Genomic DNA, 27846 nt, shown 5'->3' with positions numbered 1-27846 from the left:
ATGTGGTTATGTTATTATAACTTTAAACCGTGAGTTGTAATAAAGCAGAAAAGTATGTCTGTTATACTAGGCAAGGAAGGTTTCTTGCATTATTAAAGAAAGTAATTTATTTGTTTTAACTTAAAGTATGAAGTTAAACTAAGTAATTAAAAGTTAAATCAACTAAAATAACAACTTTAACAAAACTAGAACACTGTAGTTACATCACCCTCATTAACTTTAATTTCTAAGTTGAAACAAAAGCAGTCTTCAAGTTGAGTGAACTTCGATTTTCAAGGCTGAAGGTGAACTTTCATTTCCAAGTTAAACTACCATGAAATTTATTACAGTGTGTGATCTTTTAGTAAAAACATTAGTCTGCTTAAGTTGAAAGTATAAGTTCAATTGCTGCCTTAAAAACATGAGTACACCTAACTTGAAAAGACAATTGGTATGAATACAGTTAGTTGAAATTAAATGTAAAATTGTATTGTTTGTTTAACAAAAAGAAGCAAGTTTCCTTGAATATACAATGTAAGATAGATGGTTGTTTTAACTTACAGTATCAAGTTCTAACAATAAATTATTATTAATTAAACATCTTCTCTAACTTACCTTCGTGAGTTGAAATAGCATACAATTGTATTTTTGCTTGACAAGAGGAAGCAAGTTTCCTTGAGTGGACAGTGTAGTATTGATAGTTGTTTTAAATCACAGTATCAAGTTCAAACAATAAATGATCATTAGTTAAACATATTCTATAATCTAACTTTATGGGTTGAAACAACACTATTCTTAATGTTGGCTTTACTCTACTACATTTTTAAGGCAGCAGTTGAACTTAAATTTTTAAGTAGAACCACCCTGATAATTTTTACAGTGTAGTAACGAGAACAAGGAGGCGTCGCAGTGTCGTTATTGATCTGAAAAATCTGTCAAATTCTTGATCCCATTTTCTGTTTATTGATATGCCAAATTCTCAAGCTCTGGCAAACAAAAAAAAGCATTTAATTGAATTCATGGTGTTATTATTCTTAATTCTTAAAAACAAATATCCAAATGAGCATAACAAAAAACAGGTGGACATTTTTAGGGGAATAAAACCTGCAAAATGATCCCGCTATGGAGGATTTCCATTCATTTTCCCCATTGTAGGGAGAACATTTTGTACTTGACAACAAAAGCCTGATAACGCACACACACACGCACACACAGTACAGTTCTCTTTGTTATAGCGCTGAAAACGCTGGTGTTTTCCACCTCTCCACATGGCTAGAGTGAGAGCAGAGCAGAGTTATGGAAATGCCAAGCCAAGAGCCTGTGTCCTCTGAGCAGTGGATAGAGAGATGGATGGATGGATGGATGGAGGAAGGGAGGGAGGGAGGGAGGGAGATAATGGAGGCGAGCCCTGCTTCTTTGGCTGGGAGCCATCAGTGAGACGCAGGCAAGAGGGAGGCTTTTTAGACGAGGTGTCTGCGCTCCCCTCTCCGTCACGACTCCCTCCCTCCTTTTCCAACATCCTCCCCTCCATCAGCATCACTCCAGCCTGCTGAGCCCCGATTCAACCATCGCACCAGCACACAATCGCTGTGTCTTTCTCCCCTTTTTCTTTGTCCCTACAGCTTCCTCTATTTTCCTCTCCTCTTCTACACAACACATCTGGTGTTATTCTACATTATTCTTGTTGTCAACTAATCTCACGAAAAATGCAAAGCCAAAAAGGTGTCAGTCCGTCTTTCATTAGCTACTTTCCGACTTCTCGTCTGTGGCTTGAAACCCATTTGATTCTACTGAAATTTTTTTATCTCGTTGTTGGGCAGAAACGTTTTTTTTTCGTAAATCAATGCTATTTGTCACCCTTTACGTCTGTCTGTGGGTTTTACAAATATTTAAACAGTAACGAGGCGATTTCGTCTGAGGTAGATAGCTCAAATGTTTTCAAAGCCTTTTTCCGTTTCCTGAAAAACAGCAGTTTTGGACATCCAAGGTTTTCACCTGACAGCGACAATATGTAGTTTTAGATATTCGGATATAGTCCAGAATTTCCTAAAACAGCTGGTTACTGTAGTTTTCATCAAACAAACAGGAAACAGGAGGAAAAGGTATTTGCTGGGGACTATTTTCAGCAGCGGATTAATCCACATTTGGTGCTCTAGTAAGTATTTGTGGCAGCAGGACGGGGTATGTGTATAGGTAGTCTCGCATTTCCAGCTCTATCTCCACAGCGCTGTGGAGAAAGGTCTGGCTACACCACAGATGCATTCTGGGAAAGGAGAAAAAAACACCATGGGTTGTTTGCATTTCTTTAAACCAATCACAATCGTCTTTGGGCGGTGCTAAGCTCCGGACACAGCGGTGGTGGCTTTGCAAAATCCCGGGAAGGATCTTGTTTTGGTGGAACATTTGCACTCCGCAAAAGAAAACGCCAATACAATATTAAATGAAGTTAACTGTTGACACAATACAGTAACGTGAGATATTTAAATTAGCTGATACACGGTTAAACCTCATTGGCTCTTACCAGCGTATCACCGTGTGTACTTCGTCCACAGCAATCCCACCAATCGGTCCCAAAACGTCCCAGTTAGAGAGGAAATGCCCTAAACATATTCTTTGTAAATCTTTACAATCATTTTCTGAAAGAACCGAGCAGGCCTGCCTTGTTGCTCCATCCAAGCGTGTAGAGCTTGCTAGCTTGTTACCCGAGGAGAACAGAGGCAAGCGACATCCAGCGCTGCCGTATATCCTGTAAATGTTGACTAGTGTTCAGGTAGTCTCGCATTAGCCTGTGTAACCTCCACAGCGCTGCGGAGGAAGGTCTGGCTAGTCCACACAGCATTCCGGGATGGGAGAAAAACGTGCTCTAGTTTATTGGCATTTCTTTAAACCAATCACAGTCGTCTTGGGCGGCGCTAAACGCCTGACGGAGCTACGGTGCAGCTACAAAATAGCCTCTGGAAGGAACTTGTTTTGGTGGAACATGTGTACGTTCAAAAGTAGTTTTAGTCGTGCAACAGAAAACTCAGATTGGACAGATAGTCTAGCTGTCTGGATTTACCCTGCAGAGATCTGAGGAGCAGCTAACCATAGAACGCCAACACAAAGATAGAGGAAGGGGACGGACATCCAGCCGAAAATTAAACGTCCTGGATATAGTGCTATAGACTAGTGTTTAGGTAATGAAGGAACATCTCACTCAGTGCAACAGTTTGGCTCAATGATGTTTATATCATTGAGCTCATTTATGGTGAGTTGTTTCTTAATAATGAAAAGTTGAATATTGGTTTGTTTAAAGAATCTGTGTTTGCTAAAGACAAAAAGCAGTGGGCTGACCATATATGGGCTAAGCCAAAATTGCGTGTTTTTGTGATGATAAAACCTGAATATTGCTCAGAGAATTATGTTGTATATAATTTGTCAAAAAGGCAAAGATCTCTATGTGCTCAGTTGAGATCTGGCCGATATGTTAATTTAGAAGAGGAAAAACTGATCTTTCCTATTTGAATGATATAGAAAATGAGTTCCATTTTGTTTTCTACCGTCCTTTTCATTGTGAACAGCGTGATTTTTTTGTTCAGTAAGATAAAAGCAGATATTGATTTGGTAAATATGGATGATGCTCAAAGACTGAGATGGCTGTTCACATGTGAAACATATAAACTAGCCAGTTATCTTGCGAAAGCCTGGGAGAAGAGGAAAAAAGCTCTTTATCGAGATGAACTGCAGATGAGGATTTGTTGTGTGTTTGTATATATATATATATATATATATATATATATACACACACACACACACATACAGACACACATATATATATATATATATATATATATATATTTGTATTCATGTATTTCTCTGAATGATTTGTATATGCGACCAGAAGACGTTTGCTCAATAAGTTTGTGGTGTCTTGTAATCCCATGTGGGATGGGCCAAAATGTTTGGCATAACACAGAAATGCAATTAAGCAAAACTAAACTATATGGCACAGAAAAGGACAATATATCAGGCTGTGATACACACACAATACTTGTTAGTAGATAAATTCACTGTTGGCTTCACTGTTGACTTTCCCTTTCTGTTCATCAGTCTGTCTAGTTGCTTATTTTCAAGAAGCTCTTTTTAAAAATTTTCATCCATCTGCTGCACAGTTTGGCTGAACGCCAGCCCCGATCTAACAAATCAACCATACGTGTGTGTGTGTGTGTGTGTGTGTGTGTGTGCGCCTCCCCTTAGCTAAGCGCTACTGTAAGACGTCGAGCCCGGCCAGCAGTACGACCAGCAGCTACGCTCCCAGCACCAGCAGCAGCCTGAGCTGTGGAGTTGGAGGCGGCAGAGGAGACGGAGGAGGAGGAGGGGGAGGAGGAGGAGGAAGCAGCGCCAGCAGCACCTGCAGTAAAAGCAGCTTTGACTACACCCACGACATGGAGGCGGCCCACATGGCGGCCACAGCCATCCTGAACCTGTCGACCAGGTGCAGGGAGCTCCCGCACGCTCTGGGAGGGAAACCCCAGGACCTGCTGACACAGGTAGTCTGAGGCGGTGTGCACAAACACACCATTCATCACACATTCATACGTCACACTTGCAACGCAACGGCAGGAACAAAAATAAACATTACAATAATTATCAGAACGTTACTTTGACACGAATAGGATCAGTGCTGTAGTACTCGAGTCTGGTTTCGGACTTGGCCAAAACATAGGCGTAGATTTTGGGGGGTAATGTAGGGGATATCCCCTCCAATATTTATAAGAGATTTATTTGTCCCCCCCTCAAAAAATATGAAAGACAACCCACTCCAAAAAATGAGGTACAAATAACAATTCAGGGGGCTCTAAACATGTATACTGTAAATGTGTTTCCCAAAGATTTCAGACATACCATCTTATGGTCTGTGTCCATTGTCAGCGTCATTTTAATGCTTCCCATTCATTTCCATGGAAGCAGGGACTTTGGAGAAGTGGGGCGTTGAGTCGCCTGCTCCTCATTTGCATAAAGTTGAATTCAGCCAACTTTATCGGCTCGACGCCTCGCAAAAGCTGACAAAAATCTTTTCAACTGACCTTTGGCTAACTGAAATGAAGACTGATTCAGCAACTGCATGGCCTATTTCTCGGTTAAAATGTTTTCAGAAACACGTTTCGGTGAACTATTTTCGTAAAATACGAGATTGTATTCCGAACAAGCCGCCATTATGGTCTGTTTGGAAAAACAGGAACAGCCAGCCCCAGGTGATGCATTCATCCAATCAGCTGCAGCCATCGCCGTTGTAGGAGGGTGGAGCTTGTTTCCTTTGCTTGTCAGTGGTCATTGAAGAGAAACTGGTGGCGAATAGCCTGGGAAAACCCTGACAAACTTCCGGCAAATCTGAGTCTGGCCAAGAGCCCATTCAAGCCCATTTCCAATTTTTCCAAATCGAGGCACCAATCACAACCGTAGAGGCTGAGTTAGCGCAGAGACGTTTGAAGCAGATTTTGTACATCGCCCCGATTGGTTTTAGGTCTGTCTAATTGCGCCCAGAGGCATTTGAGCGGCGTCCGTTGGTGACGCCCCTTTGGAAATGGGCTGTGAATGAACCTTCCCCAGACCCACAACTGAGAGGGGTCTGGTGTCATGTATATCCCACCTTCTGGCAGGTGCAGGACAAATGAAAAATACTAAAAGTGAAAAAAATGTAATGTCCGGAACAAAAAAGGTCTGGTGTCAACCAGGCTAGATGGCGAGCCCGCTAGCGTGGGAAGCAGGGCGATCCCAGACACGTACCATTGGCCGTGCAGTGCACGTTCGTGTTGCAGTGGCACAAAGCCCAGTCGCTCTGTCTCTTTTCTTTCTCTCTTTCTCCGGTAAATGAAGCTGCCTTCAATGCGATCGGAAATGTCGAGATCTACAGTAACTGTGTCTACTTGTGCTACACTGGGGGGTTAAAGACACAACAGAAGAAAAATAAATTCACCAAAATGCAGGAAATTAAGTGTTTGATGCTTAAAATTTGTTGCCCTAATGTTGAAACAAAATCTATGCCCTTGTCGCAAAATATTCTAGTTGGTCTCGACTGAGAGATATGCTTTTTTTTATTAAGTAACTTTCTCCTTTAAAACAAAACCATTGATGAAGTGCCCTTGTTCATAAAATGGGAATTGGTTTAATTCAAAATCCATCTGAAACAGGCATTGACATTGGTCGTCGGGTATATGACTGTCTCTCATTTGGACTCGGACTTGACTCGGTCTCGACTAGTCCTGGTCTCGGACTCGACAAAGGTTGCCTTGATTACAGCACTGAATAGGATATACTGTATATAAGATATCGAATAAAGTGTTCAAAATTAGATGGTAAAAGTTTGACTAATGCTCATCATGGCGAGTTTTTATAGAAGAATTCAGGTTTATTATAACTTTAGTCTTATTTTGTATTGTTTTGGCCATCTTTTCTATCAGTAGTGATAACAATGTACCCACAAAACCTAAAAGTTGAGATCTGGGAACGTGATGAAATCACTAAAAAGATGGGTCACGAGCAGTCAGACGTTCAGACAGGTTGTAAACTTATTTAGAAGAAAAAACAAAGGCGAGCGGCAATCAAATTTGACCCAAAATGTCTATTTTAAGCATCTATCACAGTTTACAGATTAACATCTTGGTTTAACTTTGAACTACTTAACAAACATACTGGTCCTGTTCAATGAGGGATTATTACCAACGCTTCATGTGCGCACATTTGCTGTTTTACCTCTGAATAAAGTAGTTTAGATAATCTGGTTAAACTGTTTCTTCCCATGTTTTCCATGTTTCCAGATCTCAGCAGTCAACTTGGTGAGTACAATGTTATTATTACTGATAGAAATGATAGACTAAACTATGAAAACACGACCCAAGTTTTATTAAAATGAACATTATGCTTTAAGGGTGCGTTCATGCTGGCAGTTAATTGGAATCTGGGAATCTTCAATATGAACACCATTATATGAACCCAGATATGGACCAGGTAGTCAGATATTGATCTAAATCAAACTTTTGCACGACACCCAGACAGATACTGACATTTCTAGGCAGATATTGATATTTCAGAGTGGAGAGAGAAAATCTAGTGATAATATTTCAGCCAATGTTTGTTTTTTTAACATTAACACGCAACATAAACGCACATTTTTCACCGATTTTATACTTGAAGATCAGTTTAGCACTGACGAGTAGACTGACTTGTAAACCTGGCCATGAGGGTATTCTCGCATATCTTGAGATGTCAAACTTTTAACAGAAAACTGAACGTGGGACATGAAGTTTAAAAAGACGTGGGTATTTGGAGGGAGGGTGCATATGGCTGGTAGGATGTACATGTGAAAACTACTTTTTCAAACTCCTCCTAGACTGTAGGTCTGATCAGCACAACATTTTGCATGTAGACTCAGTGGACCCTCACGAACAAAACCTATCAAAAAGAATTTTGATAATCCAAAAAATGCTCAAGTTATAGAGGAACAACTTCCTGTAGGTTGCAGTCAAAACAGGAAGTGTTGTGTATCTTGGCAATAGTTAGTCCGATTAACACAAAACTCAACTCAGAAGTTCCTCATGGTCCACTGAGACTGTGTGCAAAATTTGACGTCTATCGGCCACTAGATGGTGCTGTTTTTAAAAAGAACTTAAACAATTAGCAATATAACAATATACTGTATACAAAACATACTTTTGGAAATCCTCCTAGAATGTAACTCTGAACTGCACGAAACTTAGCATGTAGACTCGATGGACGCTGATGATAAAAAGTTATCAAAAGTTTTTTTGATAATCCCAAAAATTCACAACTTTTTGTAGGAACAACTTTTTGTAGATGGCAGTCAAAACAAGAAGTGTTGCGTATCTTGGCAACAGTTCTGATTAACACGATACTCGACTCAGTAGTTCCCCATGTTCCCCTGATGCTGTTGGCAAAATATGTAGCGGATTGACCACTAGGTAGCGCCGTTTCTCAGAATTTTGAGAACATGCTAGGTGGGCATTTGTTGCAAAAATCATGAAAAACGCAAACAATATTTTTTCCAAACTACTCTTCTCTTTGGCGCCCAGATAGCCCAGTTGGTAGAGCAGGTGCCCATATATAGAGGTTTACTCCTCGACGCAGCGGGAATGGGTTCGACTCTGACCTGCGGCCCTTTGCTGCATGTCATTCCCCCTCTCTCTCTCTTCCCCCTTTCATGTCTTCAGCTGTCCTGTCAATTAAAGGCCTAAAATGCCCCAAAAATTATCTATATTTAAAAAAAATACTACTCTTCTCTCAACCTGCAACTTGCATCCTGTCATTGGGCATTTAGGTCCGACTTGCATGGCTTCCGTGGACCGCTGGTGGCGACTTTATGAAGAATTGTGACCAACTTAGAAAATGTTGCTTTTATGCACTGACCCTCAGGATTGCACTGTATTTTGTTTAAGGCCACACCAGTGATCGTCAGATCCTTACCCTGCCTCTCTCCATCAGAGTCCGGTTGGCGACCTGGAAGACAGCGGTGCGGTGGACGTGGCCGGTCAGCCCGGCGGTCCGGAGGACAGCGGGACGGTGTTAACCCCCCTGCAGCCGATGTCGCCCCAGCGACAGGCTCTGCTCAGCAGCCGCTGCTACCAGCTGAGCGACGCCGACTGCTGGGACCTGCCCGTCAACTACACCAAGATCAAACGGCTGGGGGACGAGCAGGACCACAAAGAGGTAACGGGAAGGTCCACGTTACATTACTCTCGCATTGCCAGACCTTCCTCCACAGCGCTGAGGAGGAAGGTCTGGCCAGTCCACATAGCATTCCGGGATGGGAGGAAAACGTGCTCTGGTTTATTGGCATTTCTTTAAACCAATCACAATCGTCTTGGGCGTGCCGCTAATCATCGGACGGGGCAATGGCGCCTCTGCAAAATAGCCCCTGGGAGGAACTTGTTTTGGTGGAACATGTGTACGTTTAAAAGTAGTTTTAGTCGTGCAACAGAAAACTCAGATTGGACGGATAGTCTAGCTAGCTGTCTGGATTTACCCTGCAGAGATCTGAGGAGCAGTTAACAATAGTCCTCACAAATCAGCCGGAGGTTAGAACGCCAACACATAGAAAGCAGAAGGTGACGGACATCCGGCGGAATTTGTCAATATACAATAACGTCACAGAAACAACATCAGCATACAACTTTAAAGTTTACAGGCCAAAGAGCTGCTGCTGATCCGTCAGTGAGTTTATATCCAAAGTACCTCAGCAGTTTGTAGATGACATGTCATGTTTGCACACATCAATAGATTCTTGGGGTCATTTCTATACAATAGATTCCGTTTAAACTGTTCAAAAGTTCGGCGACCACCTTAAACTTTTCATTTGCAGATGAATGTACGGTATATGCATTGAATAAGTGATATGAAATTGTAAAAATTGAATCATTTTCTGACCCAACTGAAGCTCTAAATGCTGCTCATGCTCCACCCTGCCCTTACAGTTATGATTAAAGGCTTTAACCACCTAATTTAATATTTAGGCAGCCCGTTCCCTAATCATGCCAAGAAAGGATAATTTGAGGCATGAAATTGTGAGATTTAAGGAGTTTATATTAAAGGGCGCAGGCATAGATTAAGAGATGATTGCGCTTTATAAGCCATTTAAAGGGATGATTGTCCAATGATGCGTAGCAGAAAAGCACCACAGAGAAGTTGTGGACTTTATTTTGCGAGGGCGTACTTTTGGTTGCTGCTACGCATAATTTTTGCATCACTTTACATACATTAGAGGTATTTTGTGAGTCTGGAAAGGTCCAGTATGTGTGTATGTACAACTTTACTTAACCAAAGACATGGACACTGCACAGAACGGTGGTGCTTGCCAAAGTTGTACATCACAGCACGGTTTTTGTGGTTATTCTTCACCCTGGAGCCACTAAATAGAAATCATTCAGCACTGCAGCCAAATAATAATATTAAAAAAAGACCAAGACCGTTGCTGTAAAAGAGAAAATGTTGATTAAGTTTTAAAAACTTTGATATTAAAGGAAATGTGTCACAGCCAGTGCAGAGAGGGAGTTTAAATGCTATAAGTAACAATCAGGCAGCATGAAGCTTATCTGAATCAGATCAGGATTTGTATTCATCAAACCTCCCAAAAGAATTATATTTAAGAATGTTCTAAACAAAAACTAAGAAAGTTCTTCGCTGAAAGAGAAGAATAAGACGCATTCTCAACAGGGGCGAAGCCAGATGTCAACATTTGGAGGCAGTGCTACATTTACGGCAGCTACAGCATTTGCACTATTTTTCAAGCCATTTATGATAATAAAATGCCCAAAAATATATACATCATTTGGGAAAAACATGAAAGTTGCAGAGGAAAAGAATCATCCTGTAAAGACGACATCCTGTTTTGTAGCTAATTGTTCTCCAACTGTCTTCATCATTCTGAAACCAGAACACATCAATTGTCTTATGTTACTTAGCGCAGGTAGGGTAGGAATTGGATGTAAAGGCAAGGCAAGGCAGCTTTATTTGTATAGCACATGTCAGCAACAGGGAAATTCAAAGTGCTTTACATAAAACATTGAAGCGAGAAATACGAGAATAAAAGTACAGTGCACTATAAGAAATGAACAATTATTTAAAGAAAGGCAGTATCAAAAAGAAAGGTCTTCAGCCTTAATTTAAAAGAAGTGAGAGTTGCAGCGGACCTGCAGTTTTCTGGGAGTTTGTTCCAGATATGTGGTAAAAGCTGAACGCTGCTTCCCCCTGTTTAGTTCTGATTCTGGGGACGGAAAGCAGACGTGTCCCAGACGATCCGAGAGGTGGATCAGAAATGTATTTTGGCCCTAAACCGTTTAGTGCTTTATGAACCAACAGAATTATTTTGAAATCAATTGTTTAAGGCACAGGAAGCCAGCGCAAAGACTTCAGAACTGGGGTGATGCAATCCACTTTCTTGGCGTTAGTGAGGACTCGGGCAGCAGCGTTCTGAATCAGCTGCAGCTGTCTGATTGATTTTCTTGGGAGACCTAACTAAACACACCACTAAACAGCAATTACTAATCTTGAAACCTTGCTTTTAGTTGCGTTTACAGAATAAATGGCGGTCAAGTCAAAGACACTGAGGGTGGATGACACAAAGTTGAAGTTATTTTAAAATCCTCAAAGATTCGGGGCTTTTGAGAAAACAGTGGGGGCTGGAGCCCCCTAACCCGCCCCTGATTTTCATGCAATTGAATTTCTTATTACTAACAGCAAAGTGCAAACCTGCTCAGAGAACAGAGCTGTGTTCACTCATTCACTACTCCCTATATAATAAAGACTCTTGTTTACTCAATAGTGAGCAATGAACTGAGATTTCGGACACCTATCAACCATTATAATTTACATCATAACTAGAAAGACACTTAAATAAAATAGAGGAAGTCAAATGCAGTGCACTATATTGCAAATATGGAGTGATTTCAGACACAACCAGAGATTTACTTTGCATAGGACAAACTTATTTTTACTCAGTGATGTTGTTCTGCAAATACATACATGGTTTTAATAAATAGAGCTATCCAAATCCATCCAAATATAAACAAGTTAGAATTTAGTATGACAAGCCAAATCAGTTTTGTGCTGCTAGTAGTACTTTGAAACTACTACATATATATCTTCAAAATAATGACATTTTTTACAATCACTCCAGAACATTTGAGACCCTAACAGGCTATCTTTGACCTTTTATTTTTATTTGTTTTACTTCAGAGCATGTATAAGACAAAATAAATGTGAAAGCATTTATTCTAGGAGCAAACAAAAGGAGTTTTTCTTTATATTTTTTAACTTAATTTTTAAATTCTCCTTTTCCCAGCTTGATAAATAACCCCGGTTGATAGGATGGATGCAGCCGTTTCTCTCCTGCAGGCTCGGTGCGCTCTCATGTGGTTGAACGCAGCACTGCATCAGCTCTGCTCACACCCAGCAGCTCTCTGAATGAACGCTTCAGGAGCTCGGGCACGGTGCATTAAAATGCTGAATTACACCACTAATACATAAGTAAAACACGATAGATCATCTGCACGCTTTAAAATCCTCGCAGATCTGATATCACACAGAGCAATCCATGCAGCAAATCGCTACATTTGCCTCGTTGGATTCGGAGCGCTGAAGTGAAAGGTTTTAATCAGGAGAGTAATTGCGTTTGTTAATGAAGCACGACATTGCAGAGGAGACCGGAGCCTGGAGCTGATGGGATTTTCTCCAGACAGTCCTGAACGATTTCTGCTCCCGACAGAGGAGGTGTGATGTGTGGACTACAGAGCAGACTGCAGTGCTCACAGCCACAGAGGCTTCTGTTCACTGAGTCCAACTGGTGCAGCAGGACTTTAAAGTGGTTAACTGGAGCTGATATATCTCACTGAAGTATTTATTCCATATATTCAGACTTTCATTCCATATATTCAGACTTTCATTCCATATATTCAGACTTTCATTCCATATATTCAGACTTTCATTCACTATACTCAGACTTTCTATATATTCAGACTTTCATTCAATATACTCAGACTTTCATTCCATATATTCAAACTTTTACTCCATATATTCAGACTTTTATTCAATATATTCAGACTTTCATTCCATATACTGAGACTTTCACTCAATATATTCAGACTTTCATTCCATATATTCAAACTTTTACTCCATATATTCAGACTTTTACTCCATATATTCAGACTTTTATTCAATATATTCAGACTTTCATTCCATATATTCAGGCTTTCATTCCATATATTCAGACTTTCATTCCATATATTCAGACTTTCATTCCATATATTCAGACTTTCATTCACTATACTCAGACTTTCTATATATTCAGACTTTCATTCCATATTTTCAGACTTTCATTCCATATATTCAGACTTTCATTCACTATACTCAGACTTTCTATATATTCAGACTTTCATTCCATATTTTCAGACTTTCATTCCATATATTAATGGTTCATTCCATATATTCACACTTTCATTCAATATACTCAGACTTTCATTCCATATATTCAAACTTTTACTCCATATATTCAGACTTTTACTCCATATATTCAAACTTTTACTCCATATATTCAGACTTTTACTCCATATATTCAGACTTTTATTCAATATATTCAGACTTTCATTCCATATATTCAGACTTTCATTCCATATATTCAGACTTTCATTCACTATACTCAGACTTTCTATATATTCAGACTTTCATTCCATATATTCAGACTTTCATTCACTATACTCAGACTTTCTATATATTCAGACTTTCATTCCATATTTTCAGACTTTAATTCCATATATTAATGGTTCATTCCATATATTCAAACTTTTACTCCATATATTCAGACTTTTATTCAATATATTCAGACTTTCATTCCATATATTCAGGCTTTCATTCCATATATTCAGACTTTCATTCCATATATTCAGACTTTCATTCACTATACTCAGACTTTCTATATATTCAGACTTTCATTCCATATATTCAGACTTTCATTCCATATATTCAGACTTTCATTCACTATACTCAGACTTTCTATATATTCAGGCTTTCATTCCATATATTCAGGCTTTCATTCCATATATTCAGGCTTTCATTCCATATATTCAGACTTTCATTCACTATACTCAGACTTTCTATATATTCAGACTTTCATTCCATATTTTCAGACTTCCATTCCATATATTAATGGTTCATTCCATATATTCACACTTTCATTCCATATATTAATGGTTCATTCCATATATTCACACTTTCATTCAATATACTCAGACTTTCATTCCATATATTCAAACTTTTACTCCATATATTCAGACTTTTATTCAATATATTCAGACTTTCATTCCATATACTGAGACTTTCACTCAATATATTCAGACTTTCATTCCATATATTCAGAGTTTCATTCCATATATTCAGACTATTATTCAATATATTCAGAGTTTCATTCAATATATTCAAACTACACACACACACACAATTTCCTAAACGGCATGCCATTATACATACACACACACACACACACACACACACACACACACACACATATACATATATATATATATATATATATATATTTCTTTTTTTATATATATATAAAATAAAAAGGAAAGAAAACCGGTTAAACGCAACTAACATAAAAGCCAGAGAATAAAAGTGCGTCTTAAGGCGCGTCTTGAAAACATCACAGACTCAGCCTGTCTAAGGGCTTCTGGCAGGCTATTCCAGAGCAGAGGAGCCGCTACAGAAAACGCCATATCACCGGCCTCTTTCTTCCATGACCGGGGAACAGTCAACATGTCACGATGGGCTGATCGGAGGGGTCTGGTGGTGGTGTACATACACATACATATATAACAACGAAAAGAAAACAGGTTCTTGAGATTGTCAAGACTGTCCAACTATAATAATAATTTGTCAAATGACTCCTTTCTATTTACTGAACAGCATATTTATTTCAAAGTGAATGCATTTCTTTTTACAGCCTGTGTAGGTTCTTTGGTCTGAATCAGAAACGTACAGAAGCTGATGGCCATAGTTCTTAAGGCATTGTTATATTGTGATTAGGGTTGCAACTGACTTATTTTCATATGTCCTATAAAATATAATTACCTTAGGCCCAGTGTAGTCCGACCAATAATCAAAATCCTAAAAGATTCTGTTTATTATCACGTAAGATAAATAAAAGCAGCAAATCATCACAACGTTGAAGCTGGGAACTGGAATTATTTCATTTTGTTCTGTCGATGGACTTATTGTTTAAGCTCTGATCGAGATCATAAGTTTATTAATTTGTTATCAAAATGAAGAGATTCCTTTTCATTAAACAAAAGATGATGCTTTATACATAAAATTACATTATATGGTCATTAATTCCTTGCCTATAAGAATAAATACACCTTTCCACCAAACATGCATTGTTGCAGTAAAAACAAGCTACAAAACACATGTCATCACGATACACCAAAACAGTGTTTTGCTAAAGTTTAACAGCGAACAAAGAGGAAGTTTCTTGTGTTTGAGTGACTTTTAAAAGTTTTAAATGGCTTAAAAAGGCTTAAATTACGACAAAAGTGCTTGTTCAGCCATGCGACAGAAGAGGTGATCGCTCATATGTCTCGTTAGGGGTTAAGGGAAAAAGTAATTTAAAAAGTAAAGCTGTTCCCCAGAAGATGAAATGACAAACTACTTCTTAACAAGTGTAAAATATCTGTCTTCCAATAAAATGTCTTGCAGTGTTGCAAATGAAAAACCTACCACAACGTTTTGCCTCTCGCGAAAATCAAAGTGAGATGTGTTAATGTGTTCACATGGAGCCCGTAGTGACGTGTCGTAGTCTTCTTATTTCTCGTCCCTACACCAGAGCGACGAGCTGGATCCCTTCCAGGAGCTGCTGGACGAGCAGCGCTACCCGGCCGAGGTCACCATGCCCAGCCCCAAACACCACAAGTACCCGCCCTGCAAGGAGAGCAAGAAGGAGCTCATCGCGTAAGACTCACTCACACAGTGGTGCAATAACTAAGTACATTTACTAGCCCTAATCCTAACCCCAAATGGGAAACTTGATCGCAGTGCAAGAAAAAAAAACACATGCAAACAACGTACAAACATTTCCTTTACGCAATATATACAACGCAATTTTACCCAACACCATGGGGTGCTCTAAATCTACGCCCTAAGGGGAGTGTTTCAAACTCAGATCGTAGGGGGTGGTTTGTGCAGTCTAATATAGACTGTATAGATAGTGCAAATGTTGAGGTACTGTTCATGCCACTTTCTACTTCTACTCCGCTACATTTCAGAGAGAAATAATGTACTTTTTACTCCACTACATTCATCTGACAGCTTTAGTTACTAGTTACTTTATAAATTAAGATTTTGGCACAGAAAACATGTTTTTTAATAAAGTAACTACCCAACAATATAACGGCCTACAAGTCCAGCTAAAATGATTAGACCATTAAACACACAACAGTTTGGATCCTTTACACTTTCTAAAATGAGAGGATTTTACTGCATTACTAAATTAGTCCTTTTACTATTAATACTTTAAGAACATTTTCCTGATGATACGTACAGACTTTTACTTAAGTAACATTTTCACTGCAGGACTTTCACATCTATTACAGTGTGGTATTAGTACTTTTACTTAAAGCTCCATTGTGTAATTTTTTGACTTGATTCTTAGCAAAAACAAATTCTACATTCCATATATATTCTTTCACAAATATGTACTCATTCATGTGTAATTACTTCCACCAACTAATCAAAGTATTCTCATAAGTGTAGAATCTGACATTCAGAATCATTCAGAATACATACTAGCGAGTCAAAAAAAAAAAAAACTCTGAATGGCAGCAGCCATGTAGCGCCTTCATCTTTAAAATACATTAGCCAAAGAGGGACATACCTCGGCCTTTCGCCCTTTTACACTCAGTGGCATCGTGACGAATGCCAGCCGTGAAGGAAAAAGAGAATTAAAAACGACACCGCAACAGGCAAAGCAACAAGACCAAAGTTAATATTGGAGTGGCTAGAACATGGGATAAATGCTTACACAATGTAGTTTTAAGTAAAGGATCTGAATACTTCTTCCACCGCTGCTCATTCGTACCTCTAACCTGATCAAAGCAGCGCTGTCATAGCAGTACTCAGTCAAAGCCAACCACACTTCACTGTTGCTCTTGTCCCTATGTGGGAAACTGGCCTTGAAGACGTGCAGTACATATAAACATAATTATAAAAACGCAATACAGTACCCATAGGTACAAAAGAAGAACGTCTTTTTTTATTTCAAGCTGCTCATCTCAAAGACACAAGACAGAAATGTTTCATTTGAAGGAATCAAGTGAGAATGTTGTTGGTGTTCAGTTTGTGTCTCTCTCACTGCTGCAGGTTGTCAAGCTGCCAGCTGGCCGACAAGAACATCCGCGGGATGATGACGCCCAACCCACAAGAACTCAGGTGAGCCTACAAAGTCAATATAATCCTGAGTGTGTTCAGAGCAGGGCTGCAGTCAAGACCACTAAACAAGACCAAGCCTGTGGTCGAAAAGTAAAAAACATGTATGCCCCATGTCTTTTCCTAAACACTTATCCTTGACCTCGATGGTCAAGGGTAGCCTGGTCCTACCAGACTCTGGTACGTTAGCCTAGTCCTACCAGACTCTGGTACGTTAGCCTGGTCCTACCAGACTCTGGTACGTTAGCCTAGTCCTACCAGACTCTGGTACGTTAGCCTGGTCCTACCAGACTCTGGTCCACTAGCCGGTCCTACCAGACTCTGGTAGACTAGCCTGGTCCTACCAGACTCTGGTCCACTAGCCTGGTCCTACCAGACTCTGGTCCACTAGCCTGGTCCTACCAGACTCTGGTAGACTAGCCTGGTCCTACCAGACTCTGGTAGACTAGCCTGGTCCTACCAGACTCTGGTACACTAACCTGGTCCTACCAGACTCTGGTCCACTAGCCTGGTCCTACCAGACTCTGGTACATTTCATTAGTCCAGAGAGTCTGGCCACTCTCCATTGACAAGTGTTAACTTCCTTGAAGGTGGGTACTCTGTTGAAGTTTAAAACTATTGGATCTCCCCCGAGCCACTCTGGATCTGCCGTAACCAATCGCTAACTTTTGGTCGTGACGTTGGCTTAGCATCGCTAGCGTTAGCCTTAGCCGACTCCTTCACCACTAACGGAGCGAGCTGGAAGATCAAACTGTTCCCGAACCCCGTGGGGAGGAGGGCCACGACATCATGGCCCCCCAACACAACTCAGCAAAGATTGTTCTTGCTCGGGCTTTAACTTCTGGATATTCGGCAGCGTTGCCATAACGGACCAAATGGCTTCGCTCGCATCTTTCTCCGCCGCCATTACAGAACTACAACTCAAACTAGCGCACGACCTCAACGTCATCGTTCTCAGCCACTTCCTCTGTTCGCTGATTGGACCGGTAACTATTTGGCCGGAGAAAACCCAAGACTATACCGCAAACCCAGACGGAGTACTGAAGGGAAATGAAAATTGAATGGAAGTACGTAGGAGGGGCGGAGCCAGGCTAGGTCAAGGGAAGATGTAAAGAAAAAATTTTAAAAAAAGGACTAAGCAACAAGTCCTTCGAACCATACGACGATACAGGTTGTTTATTCCTACCCCCACTAATACATAATACATATCTAAACCAGAGAACGTAACTGCCGCGGTTTTAAACACTTTGTACAACGGTCGCAGTTTGGTTAGGTTTAGAAAAAGATTGGGGTTTGGGTTAAAATCAGACTTTACTTCACTTCCGGTTATGAACGTGACATGGCTGAGTTTCTGTTGTCTGGTACTTACTGGTCATTGACTGGAAAAAAGGGGGAGGACCGAAAATCCAAATAATTTATATTGTGTTAAAATAGACTACAGTGATTTTCATGTCTTTCATTTTATTAAAACAATGAACGATCATGTTTTTTCATTTAAAAAACGACTGTAGACCGTAGTTTGTGATGTTTTATTTCCTCTGCCTAGCAAATGGACAATAGGCCTATTTTAATTCAGATCGGCACAATGTTAGGTTGTAGCTGGGAGGAGGCCTCGGGGAAGACCCAGGACTAGGTGGAGGGATTATATCTCCAACCTGGCCTGGGAACGCCTTGGGATCCCCCAGTCAGAGCTGGTTAATGTGGCTCGGGAAAGGGAAGTTTGGGGTCCCCTGCTGGAGCTGCTCCCCCCGCGACCCGACACCGGATAAGCGGAAGAAGATGGATGGATGGATGACAATGTTAGGTGCATTGATTTAATCTGTTTAGTCTCTCTGCCTGTAGCAAGTAGCCTATATTTCAATAATAATAGTATAAATCTACATCCCTTAATAATATTATTTATATAGCCTGCCAATCAATTGTGATAAGCGCAATAAACACGGAAAATATTTGACCGGAACTTTTCCTATTTGACCGGATAGAATGAAACCTTACAGGTCACATGACCAGCATCAAACACTGTGACGTGGGTCCATTTCTTTGATAAAAAAAATTCGCCATTTACGGTTATATATTTACTGTTTAAAACGAGACATGAACCCGGGTCTCCGAACCACCTCACCCTGCCTCTTTGGCGCTCTTATACTTCGTCAACTTACTTCTTTGCTCCCGTCATAACTACTACTGCCACTAGAGGGCGTCACAACTTTAAACTTTAAATGTAATCGTAAATACGAGTTGTAATTGTTGCTTGAAGAAAGAGCTTGTGGGCCTTTTTCGGGGGGGGGAGGACAGTCTTGGACAAAGACAACTGCGGTGCTCAGAGAATCCGACTGCACTCACACCTGGCTTTGTAATTTTGCGACCCTATGCTAAAGGAGGTAAGAAATTGAAGCATTGAAGCGCCTTCCCTTAGCATTTAGAGAATTCCACCTGCTCTGATCAAAGCTGCCACACCTTGATACTGTTAGGTCAACGCACTCAGTTTGGAACATTCCTAAGCAAAAAAAAAAAAAGACTATTGGTCTGCAGCCCCAAATCTGAGCAATGTGGAGGTTGTCCAAATGGGGGTTCAAGTCCATTGTACAAGATCAAGACACTGTTTAACGTTTGTGCCTCAGGTGTCCGACCCCCGGCTGCGATGGATCCGGACACATCACTGGAAACTACGCCTCCCACAGGAGGTACAGTATCCACGCATTAGACTTATACTGGCTGCAGCCACGCACAGCGCTACAGCCAACAACAACAAAAGATACAGTACTTCACTCTACGTGTCTTTCTAAATTGGCCTTCTGTCCTGCAGTCTGTCCGGTTGTCCACGAGCCAAGAAGAGCGGCATCAAAATCCTCCACAGCAAAGAGGACAAGGACGACCAGGAGCCAATCAAGTAAGGTTTCTATATAGCTTTGATATAAAGCCTGGGAAGTTTCAGGAGGGGAATTATGTGAAATCGTACCCTCAGATTAGTAATTTTTGCAGTTAATACGCTCATTCCATTCCCTCAATTAACTAAATTATGCGCTCATGTTTTCCTTTCCAACCTCTGTGTCATGGAAGACAGCCATATACCTTCATCACATCCAGTTACACTGTTTCACAGCCAAAACCTGAAGAGAATATATATATATAAGCAGTCTTTGGCAAAGTATCAAGAGGACAAAGAAAAACAGAACAAAAATTATTTCAGAGCAAAGTTTCATATTTTGAGGACATTTATTAATTAAAAGTAGTGTTAACATATTTTTTACCTTCAAAATGACAGAAACCATCTTTGGAAGAAATTTATTTGATGTGTACTTTGATTTTTTAGTTTGGCCCATGACCCATCCGCTAACATGGAGGGGGGCAGGATTTATGAGTGATACTGCAGCCAGGGGGCCCCTCCCCCTTTGCAGTTTTGGCTTCACTTCCCTAAACCACTCCTGTCTTTTCTTGGCTTTGTGCTGTTGTCCTGTTGGAAGTTGAACCTTCGGCCCTAATAGCGCTGGATCAGGTTTTTTTATTGAAGAGTACTCTTCACTTGTTCCCACAAATCCCACATCGCCATTTAATCGTACTGTGCAGGTGATGAGATAAGAGAGCGCTTAGAATTGAGGCCAAACAGTTCAATCTTGGTTTCATGAGACCAGATTATTTTATCGCACTGTCTGAGAGTCCTTTAGGTGCTTTTTTTTTTTTGCGCAAACTCCATGTGTCTGCCACTTCAGTCAGTGGCCTCTCGGTCAGTCCTAGAGATCATTCTAACTTCTTTAAGCTAGAATATATACACTTGAATTTGAGTAACAAAATGTAATATAGAATTATGTCTGCAACTTATGATTATTGCCATTATTATTTAGGATTAATTGGTCAGCTTTTGAGCCTATAAAATGCAAGAAGATGGTGGAAAATAGTTATTTCAGCCCAGAGTCTATAAACTACTTGTTTTGTCAACAAGCAGTCCGAAACCCAAAAGATGTTCAGTTTACAATGATACAAAACAGAGGGAAGTGACTGTTGATGAATGGCGATTAATTGATGAATTAAAATTAATCTGTTGACTAATCGATTAATCCAGCAGTAGTTTGAAAATGTAATTTGAATTAAAAAAATGTATCAAAAGTTCTGCCCCTGGAACTGAGCTTTTTGTATTGATGCCGTTTTTATAACTTTATAAATTCAAGGTTCATATTTCCTGGTGTGTAAAACGAAACTATGGCTCTCTGTCTGTCCTGCTGTCGACAGATTCATCCATCTACTCTCTCTTAAAATGCTGCCTGTGTGCGCTGACCTTTCTAACTTTGGAAAAAAAATGTTTTTTGGAGAGGAGCTGTGGACAGTCCTCCACTTCACCTCCCGCTCCCAGCAGGCCGAGTCCGCTAAAGGTTAGCACTAGCGAGCGTTTGACATTTTACCTTAAAGCGGAGCCATAATGTTAAGCCAATAGGACCTTGTGAATAATAAGTTCAGCTGGTGTCAGTCTGCAGCCAGCTGTTGCTGCCACCTCTGTTCCCATCCACCATCATCTTTAACAGTGGAATCGTAATTAAGCTTAACCTGAGGTCGGCTGGAGAGCGGCCCGCCGACGCTCGGCTCATTCTAATCAGCACAAATGTCACGGCGAAGGGCGTTTTGGGATACAGGAGGCAGAGCAGACTGGCTGGAAGTTGAGGAGGTGTCACCTGCAGAGCAAGCGCTGTTTGTCCTGCTCGTCGTTACACCGCTGTGGCCTTAGGGCCTTGGAGGGGAGAGAAGGAGAGTCCTGAACAGATCCTTAATAGCTCAACAGCTACCCTTTGCATATACGTATAAGGATTACTTTTGCCGCAACATTATTCAAATCATCCGTCAGTTTTTAGATTGCTTTGCTTCCTCTCAGACAGCCATTGGTTTCAATTCATTCCCATTCCCATTTGCAGATAGATAACACATCATAGTCAACATTTAGCCAACTTTGTTTTGTCAAAATTATGTTATTGTAGCTTGGTAATGCAATTGAAAGGTAGGACCATTCCCTAACTGGCTTTGAGAAGACATTTTGATTTCTCTTATGGCATTGCAAAGTGGCAGTCTGATATTCTTCATATGTATTTTTGCCCTTCCGGATAGCAAAAGTATTTTTTTTTAAATTGTATACGACTTGCAGTAATTGAAGTGTATGCAATGACAATTAGTATTTCCAAGTGCAGTGCCCGTTGAAAACGTGCCTGTGGGGAACGGGCCGATTGCTTGGCCTGTGGTATCGCTGCTTGCTCGAGAACCGCTCATCCAAACAACTTCGCACTCGACACTGCGCTTCCTTGGGTCCTGAGCAATACACCTGCCATGACATAGCTGTGTCCGAATATACGTGTCATATGCTAACAGCTAGTTATTTGGAACAAGGCTATTTTTCCGGAACAAAAGCATTCATTCGAAAATGATATCACTGATGCTTGAAATGTTTGAGTTTGCTAAAATGTAACATCTCTGATGTCTCTTTCTTCATGTGTTCTTGAAAGTACTGTAGGCAGCAAGGGAGCGAGCTGTACCCAGCATGCCTTTTCGGCGGTGTTAACAGTTAAACCAAACAAAGGCAACCTAAATGCTGACTGTGAAGCTCCTTGACACCTCAGTGTTTCGTCTTCCTCTCAGGTGTCCGGTGCCGGGCTGTGACGGACAGGGACATGTGACGGGGAAGTACGCCTCCCACCGCAGCGCGTCAGGCTGTCCCTTGGCGGCAAAGAGGCAGAAGGACAGCTACGTCAACGGCTCGCAGTTTGTCTGGAAATCTGGCAAGACGGACGGCATGAGCTGCCCAACCCCAGGCTGCGACGGCTCGGGACACGTCAGTGGGAGCTTCCTGACGCATCGGAGGTGGGCGTGGCTCTGTGTCATTCTGTTTCAATTGTATCACAGAAATTTGATTTTGATACTATAACTGTTTTAATTGAAAGCTTTTTTTCCCCCAGCTTTGATGTTTATCCTGATGACCATTTTGCAAATCATAATTCACATACATACATTTTTTTTCCTTACAGGCTGCCATTGCTTTTTTTGTTTTTAAAATGAAAATCAGCTAGCACAGACATGTACATTTGAAGCAGATTGATAATCCATTTGCAGTCAAGCTTTCGTCAATGTGTGTGTATGTGTGTTTTATTCCAGTCTCTCCGGTTGTCCCCGTGCCACCTCGGCTATGAAGAAAGCCAGGATGAGCGGTGTGGAGATGCTGACAATCAAGCAAAGAGCAAGCAAAGGTCAGAGCCAAACCCAAACCCATAACCCTAACCTAAAACTGAGAGAAGATGCTGTGGCTTCCTGATCCATATCAGAAACCTGATCCTTTCTACGCATATGCGTAGATGGCTGAGGTTAGGAATAGCCCTTGAATGGTTCAGGTCAGGATAGCCCCATTGGTCAGGGGATAGGACCTGAACGGATTGGGTTTCCGGTACGGATCGGGTAGTGACAGATAAGAGCAGAAAAGCTAAGCCAAGGAGGGTTGCAAATTAGCCTTGTCTTGAAAGCCTATATGCAATCTGTATCACGTTATTGTTTTCTGCATTATCCCTGACGCTAGTAAATAAAATAAATAAAATAAATAAAGCTAATTAAATGTTCTTTTTCGTGTAAGGCATCGAAAACGATGAAGAAATCAAACAGCTGGATGAAGAAATCAAAGATCTGAACGAGTCCAACACTCAAGCGGAGTCCGACATGATAAAACTGAGGACACAAGTAAGAAACTTCTGAGTGTGGGTTTACTGCAGCATAAATACATAAAGTATGACGTTGATTGATGCTGGTTTGGAAAACAGCTAAGAGTCTGGTGAATCCTGTAACAAACCAAACACTATTCCTGCTACTAAGGGTTTATACCAGATATAGAAAATGTGTAGAACATTTGTGAAGTGAATTCACTACAGTAGAATGAGAGGGAGAGCCTCTGTTAATTTAAGACATTTCACAGATGATGCAGCCTTTTACACGGAAGATCTTGCAAAGTTAGAGAACTAGCTTGCTGTAAATTCTTTAAATAGCATCCAGGCCTTTATTTAATTGGCTTTAATTTAATTTAGAATTTACAGTAATTTACTGTAAAGATATAACATTGATTTTTTGTTGAAAACCGTGATGCACACTGACTCCAAAAAGCACATTTCAATCCCAGGTTAACCTTCCCCGGCTGATAAACATCTAAAAAAATGATTAAGTTTATAACAAATGTTTGTACTTAAAACATACTAAAACAACTCCACACAGCATTCTGGGATGGGAGAAAAACGTGCTCTGGTTTATTGGCATTTCTTTAAACCAATCACAATCGTCTTGGGCGGAACAGAGCCCCGGTGACTCTGCAAAATAGTCTCGGGAAGGAACTTGTTTGGGTGGAACATGTGTACGTTTAAAGGTTGTTTTAGTCATGCAACAGAAAACTCAGATTGGACAGATAGTCTAGCTAGCTGTCTGGATTTACCCTGCAGAGATCTGAGGAGCAGTTAACCATAGTCCTCAGAAATCCACCGGAGGTTAGAACGCCAACACAAAGAAAGAGGAAGGGGACATATTTCACCCCCCAAAATGTAACTGCTGCTAATAATTGATGTCCTCGTCTGGCAGATCACCACCATGGAGACCAACCTGAAGTCCATTGAAGAGGAGAACAAGGTGATCGAGCAGCAGAACGACTCGCTGCTGCACGAGCTGGCCAACCTCAGCCAGTCACTCATCAACAGCTTAGCTAACATCCAGCTTCCACACATGGTAAGAAATAAGTTGACTGCACATTTAGGCGAATGGTTTGTTTGGTAAAATATTTTTACAATCAAGGCCTTAAAGAGAGGGAGATTACAAACTTGGAAAGTCATATTTCCTTGTATCTAGACTCATCAGCTTTGCCTTAGATTCACTTCAGTCAAATGACCTGAAATTTGCAATTATCACACTGGCAGGTAAATCGACTGATTCGAAGAAATCTGATCTGATTTATGTTAATATGAAGTAATCCATTTCCAAAATAAGTGTTTCTAGAATCTATAGAGGGTTGTCGTATCTTGAAACATGACAGAATTATTTTTTGCTCTTTCAATGAAGAAAATATAATGTTTATGACTAAATAATAGACAAAATGATTTGTTAAAATTTAGATATTTTGCACAATTATGAACTTGAAATAAAAGATACTTCATTTTCAGAGGTTAGAACTTCTGTCAAAAAACAAAAATGCTATATTTGTTTACTTCTTTATGTTAAACATTTTAATATTTGTGGGACAGTGAAAGACTGGAACTGGTCTGAAGCCAACTAACATCACGATTTTAATCCCTCGAGGTGTTAAAGTCTTCTCCAGCCTTTTCTGTAGCAACACTCAAGTTTTTTCTTCATCTGCTTCTTTCTGTTCGCCACCTTCTTCTTCTTTTTTCCAGCAGTCCATGCTGTGCTTCCTCAGTGCTTTACAACGCCTCACAGAGTTTCACACAAAGAAACGGTCTCTTTTTTCAGTTTGAGTGAAGTGCTCATGGCTGTTTTGACGTCATGTTGTCTCAGTGTAGAAAGAAGACTGGGGCTAATTGGATAATCTCTCTTTAAGCAGTATGCCCCCAAGTTGCTTTATAACGGGACTCTTAGCCTAATCTCTTTCCATTCATGTTGCTTCATATCACACTGCAAGGACAATGTCCGTCTTAACAAGAAATTTGATATTCATCCCTTTCCAAATAAGCTCTAAATCTTGCTCACTTTCACTAGTTTGGATTCAATTTTCCTCAAATTAGTTGATTTTTGCCAGACAGAGTGAAAAGTTCTGCAGAGTTTTTCCTTTATTGTTTCCAGACTTTTGTGTTTTCTGCTGATACGTTCTCTCGGATATAAGATACATCCATTAATAATAATAATAATAATAATAATAATAATAATAATAGGAAATAAACAATACATGACAAAATAGGTCATATCTATTTTAGTTTCAGTACAGTTTATTTCCAATTTGAGCTACCTTTAAAAGGTGTCATGATGTGTCTCCACCACAGTCTTGCCTCGTTCAAGTCGATGATTAAAAATCTACTTGTGGTATAGTAACAGACATTCTGATTTGAGCGCTCAAAAGAGAATTTTTGTTTTGTCTTTTATTTTAAAGAATCCAAATTGGGGAAACTTTCAGCTGCAGTGTGAACAGAGCCAGAGGGAGAAATCACTTGCTAAGGCGGATGTTGTGTCTTTTTCTCGGTGACACCGCCGTATAAGTAGCGGGCTAATAGACTTCTCTGTACACCCTCTCCTGTAGAGACCGCTGCCACAGAAAGAGGCCCCAGTAAAGCATAACTGCTGTTTACAGATGCCTCCCAGAGTAAGAGATCCATTTATCCTTTATCCAATTATCCTTCTCTTCTGCTCTGTCACCCCCTTTCCCCCCCACTGTGGTGTCCACACATTACAGCTATCCATTTATACTGCAGTATACAAGAGTGTAACTCAGTTGTTTTAGTAACAATAACTAATATACCTGTGGACAATTCTTATTCTAAATACTAATAGTAGTTTTAGATCAACAAACCTTAAGGCAAAGCTGCTCTGAAATCTGAAATAATCTGATTGGTTGAGTTAAACCGCAGTTCACCGAAGTGCAGTTGGATCCAGGTTAGGTCACCGGCAACAGAAATCTGTATTTTGCTTTTATTTACATATTCCTGAATAACGCAACAAGTAAAGTAAGTCCAATTCTGATGAAATAACAAAAAACTCTGTGTGTTGCATGCTCACCCCTGCCTCGAGCTCTACACCCTTACAGGCACTCGACTTCCAGTGTTGGCAATAAACTTTGGCACAGATATTAAATGCAGAAATATTCACATTAGGCATAATTGCTAGGGAAACTGGGCTTAGAAAGCACATTACAGGATAAAAAGAACTGGGCCTAAAATGGAGTCTTGTGGGACACCACATATAAAACTAACTGTGCTCGTCCAAACAAACAAGTCATAATCACATTTTTATCTTTTTTTTTAAAACACTTAAGCCACTGAGGTTAAACTCAACCAATTGTACTATTTTTAAGGCCAAAGCTGCTCTGTCTCTTAAAAGACGAAAACTCCCAGTCGGCTAAGTTGAGTGGAACGAATTGTGTCTCATTCATCTGCCCATTAACCTCCCATTAGTTTTTAACATTCTGATTTTGTCTCCATATGCTAAACATTAACCTTTCATCTATCCACCAGCTATCCATCCCTCTCCTGATTTTCGCATGTTTTGGAGTTGCATTGCGTAGACCTTCACAGGCTGAAGTATAGCTATTAATCATAATATTACAATTTAATAACAAAGGAGTATTCAGTGAGTTTGTGTAAGCGAGCCATGCTTCCCTGATGATGTTCCCTTCGTCCGTTGCTGTCCGCTTGTCTTCCAAACCTTTCCCCACACTGTCTTACAGAAAACATACTTATTCTCTAAAAGCACAAACTCTAATCCCTCTGATGTCTTGTTTCTTCGTGGGTTTCTTTCCCCTCACAGGAGCCAATGAATGAACAGAACTTTGACACTTATGTGAGTACATTGACAGACATGTATACTCACCAGGACCAGTACCAGAGCCCGGAGAACAAGGCGCTGCTGGAGAACATCAAACAGGCAGTTCAGGGTATCCAGGTCTAGCCCTGATTGAGGCCAAAATAACAAATGCAAAGCAAAAACAACAACAAAAAAGTAAAAAAAAAAAAGGGGAATGGGTTGTTTTTTGCTGCTGTAATCTACAATAGTTCTTTTAATTCTTCTGCTGTTATGCTCTCAACTCCATGGGTATCTCTTTTTTTATTGTTTATTTGTCGTTGCCTTGCTTTGAAAACAATTACCAACGTTTAAAACGAACATTCACGTTTTGTACATTTTCATATGACCTAATATAATGTGATGTACTGTTTATAGCTGCTAATGTATGCACATTCT

The 27846-nt window shown here is 40.3% G+C and overlaps 1 protein-coding gene across 1 annotated transcript in view; it reads left to right on the top strand.

The window, feature by feature from the left end:
• The window catches only part of myt1la (myelin transcription factor 1-like, a), an 81732-nt gene extending 54145 nt beyond the window's left edge, over positions 1-27587 (top strand). Inside the window, 13 exon segments of the mRNA XM_039782316.1 lie at positions 4216-4508; positions 6777-6794; positions 8458-8682; positions 15320-15471; positions 16879-16947; positions 19566-19628; positions 19751-19834; positions 22561-22782; positions 23074-23165; positions 23543-23646; positions 24529-24672; positions 26192-26254; positions 27415-27587. Coding sequence (XP_039638250.1) covers positions 4216-4508; positions 6777-6794; positions 8458-8682; positions 15320-15471; positions 16879-16947; positions 19566-19628; positions 19751-19834; positions 22561-22782; positions 23074-23165; positions 23543-23646; positions 24529-24672; positions 26192-26254; positions 27415-27555 — 1670 coding nt within the window. The 3' untranslated portion in view covers positions 27556-27587.
• Positions 27588-27846: the final 259 nt, after the last annotated feature.

Source organism: Perca fluviatilis, chromosome 18 (assembly GCF_010015445.1).
Source record: "Perca fluviatilis chromosome 18, GENO_Pfluv_1.0, whole genome shotgun sequence".
In the NCBI taxonomy this organism is placed as follows: domain Eukaryota; kingdom Metazoa; phylum Chordata; class Actinopteri; order Perciformes; family Percidae; genus Perca; species Perca fluviatilis.
This window is presented reverse-complemented; position numbering and strand designations above follow the sequence as displayed.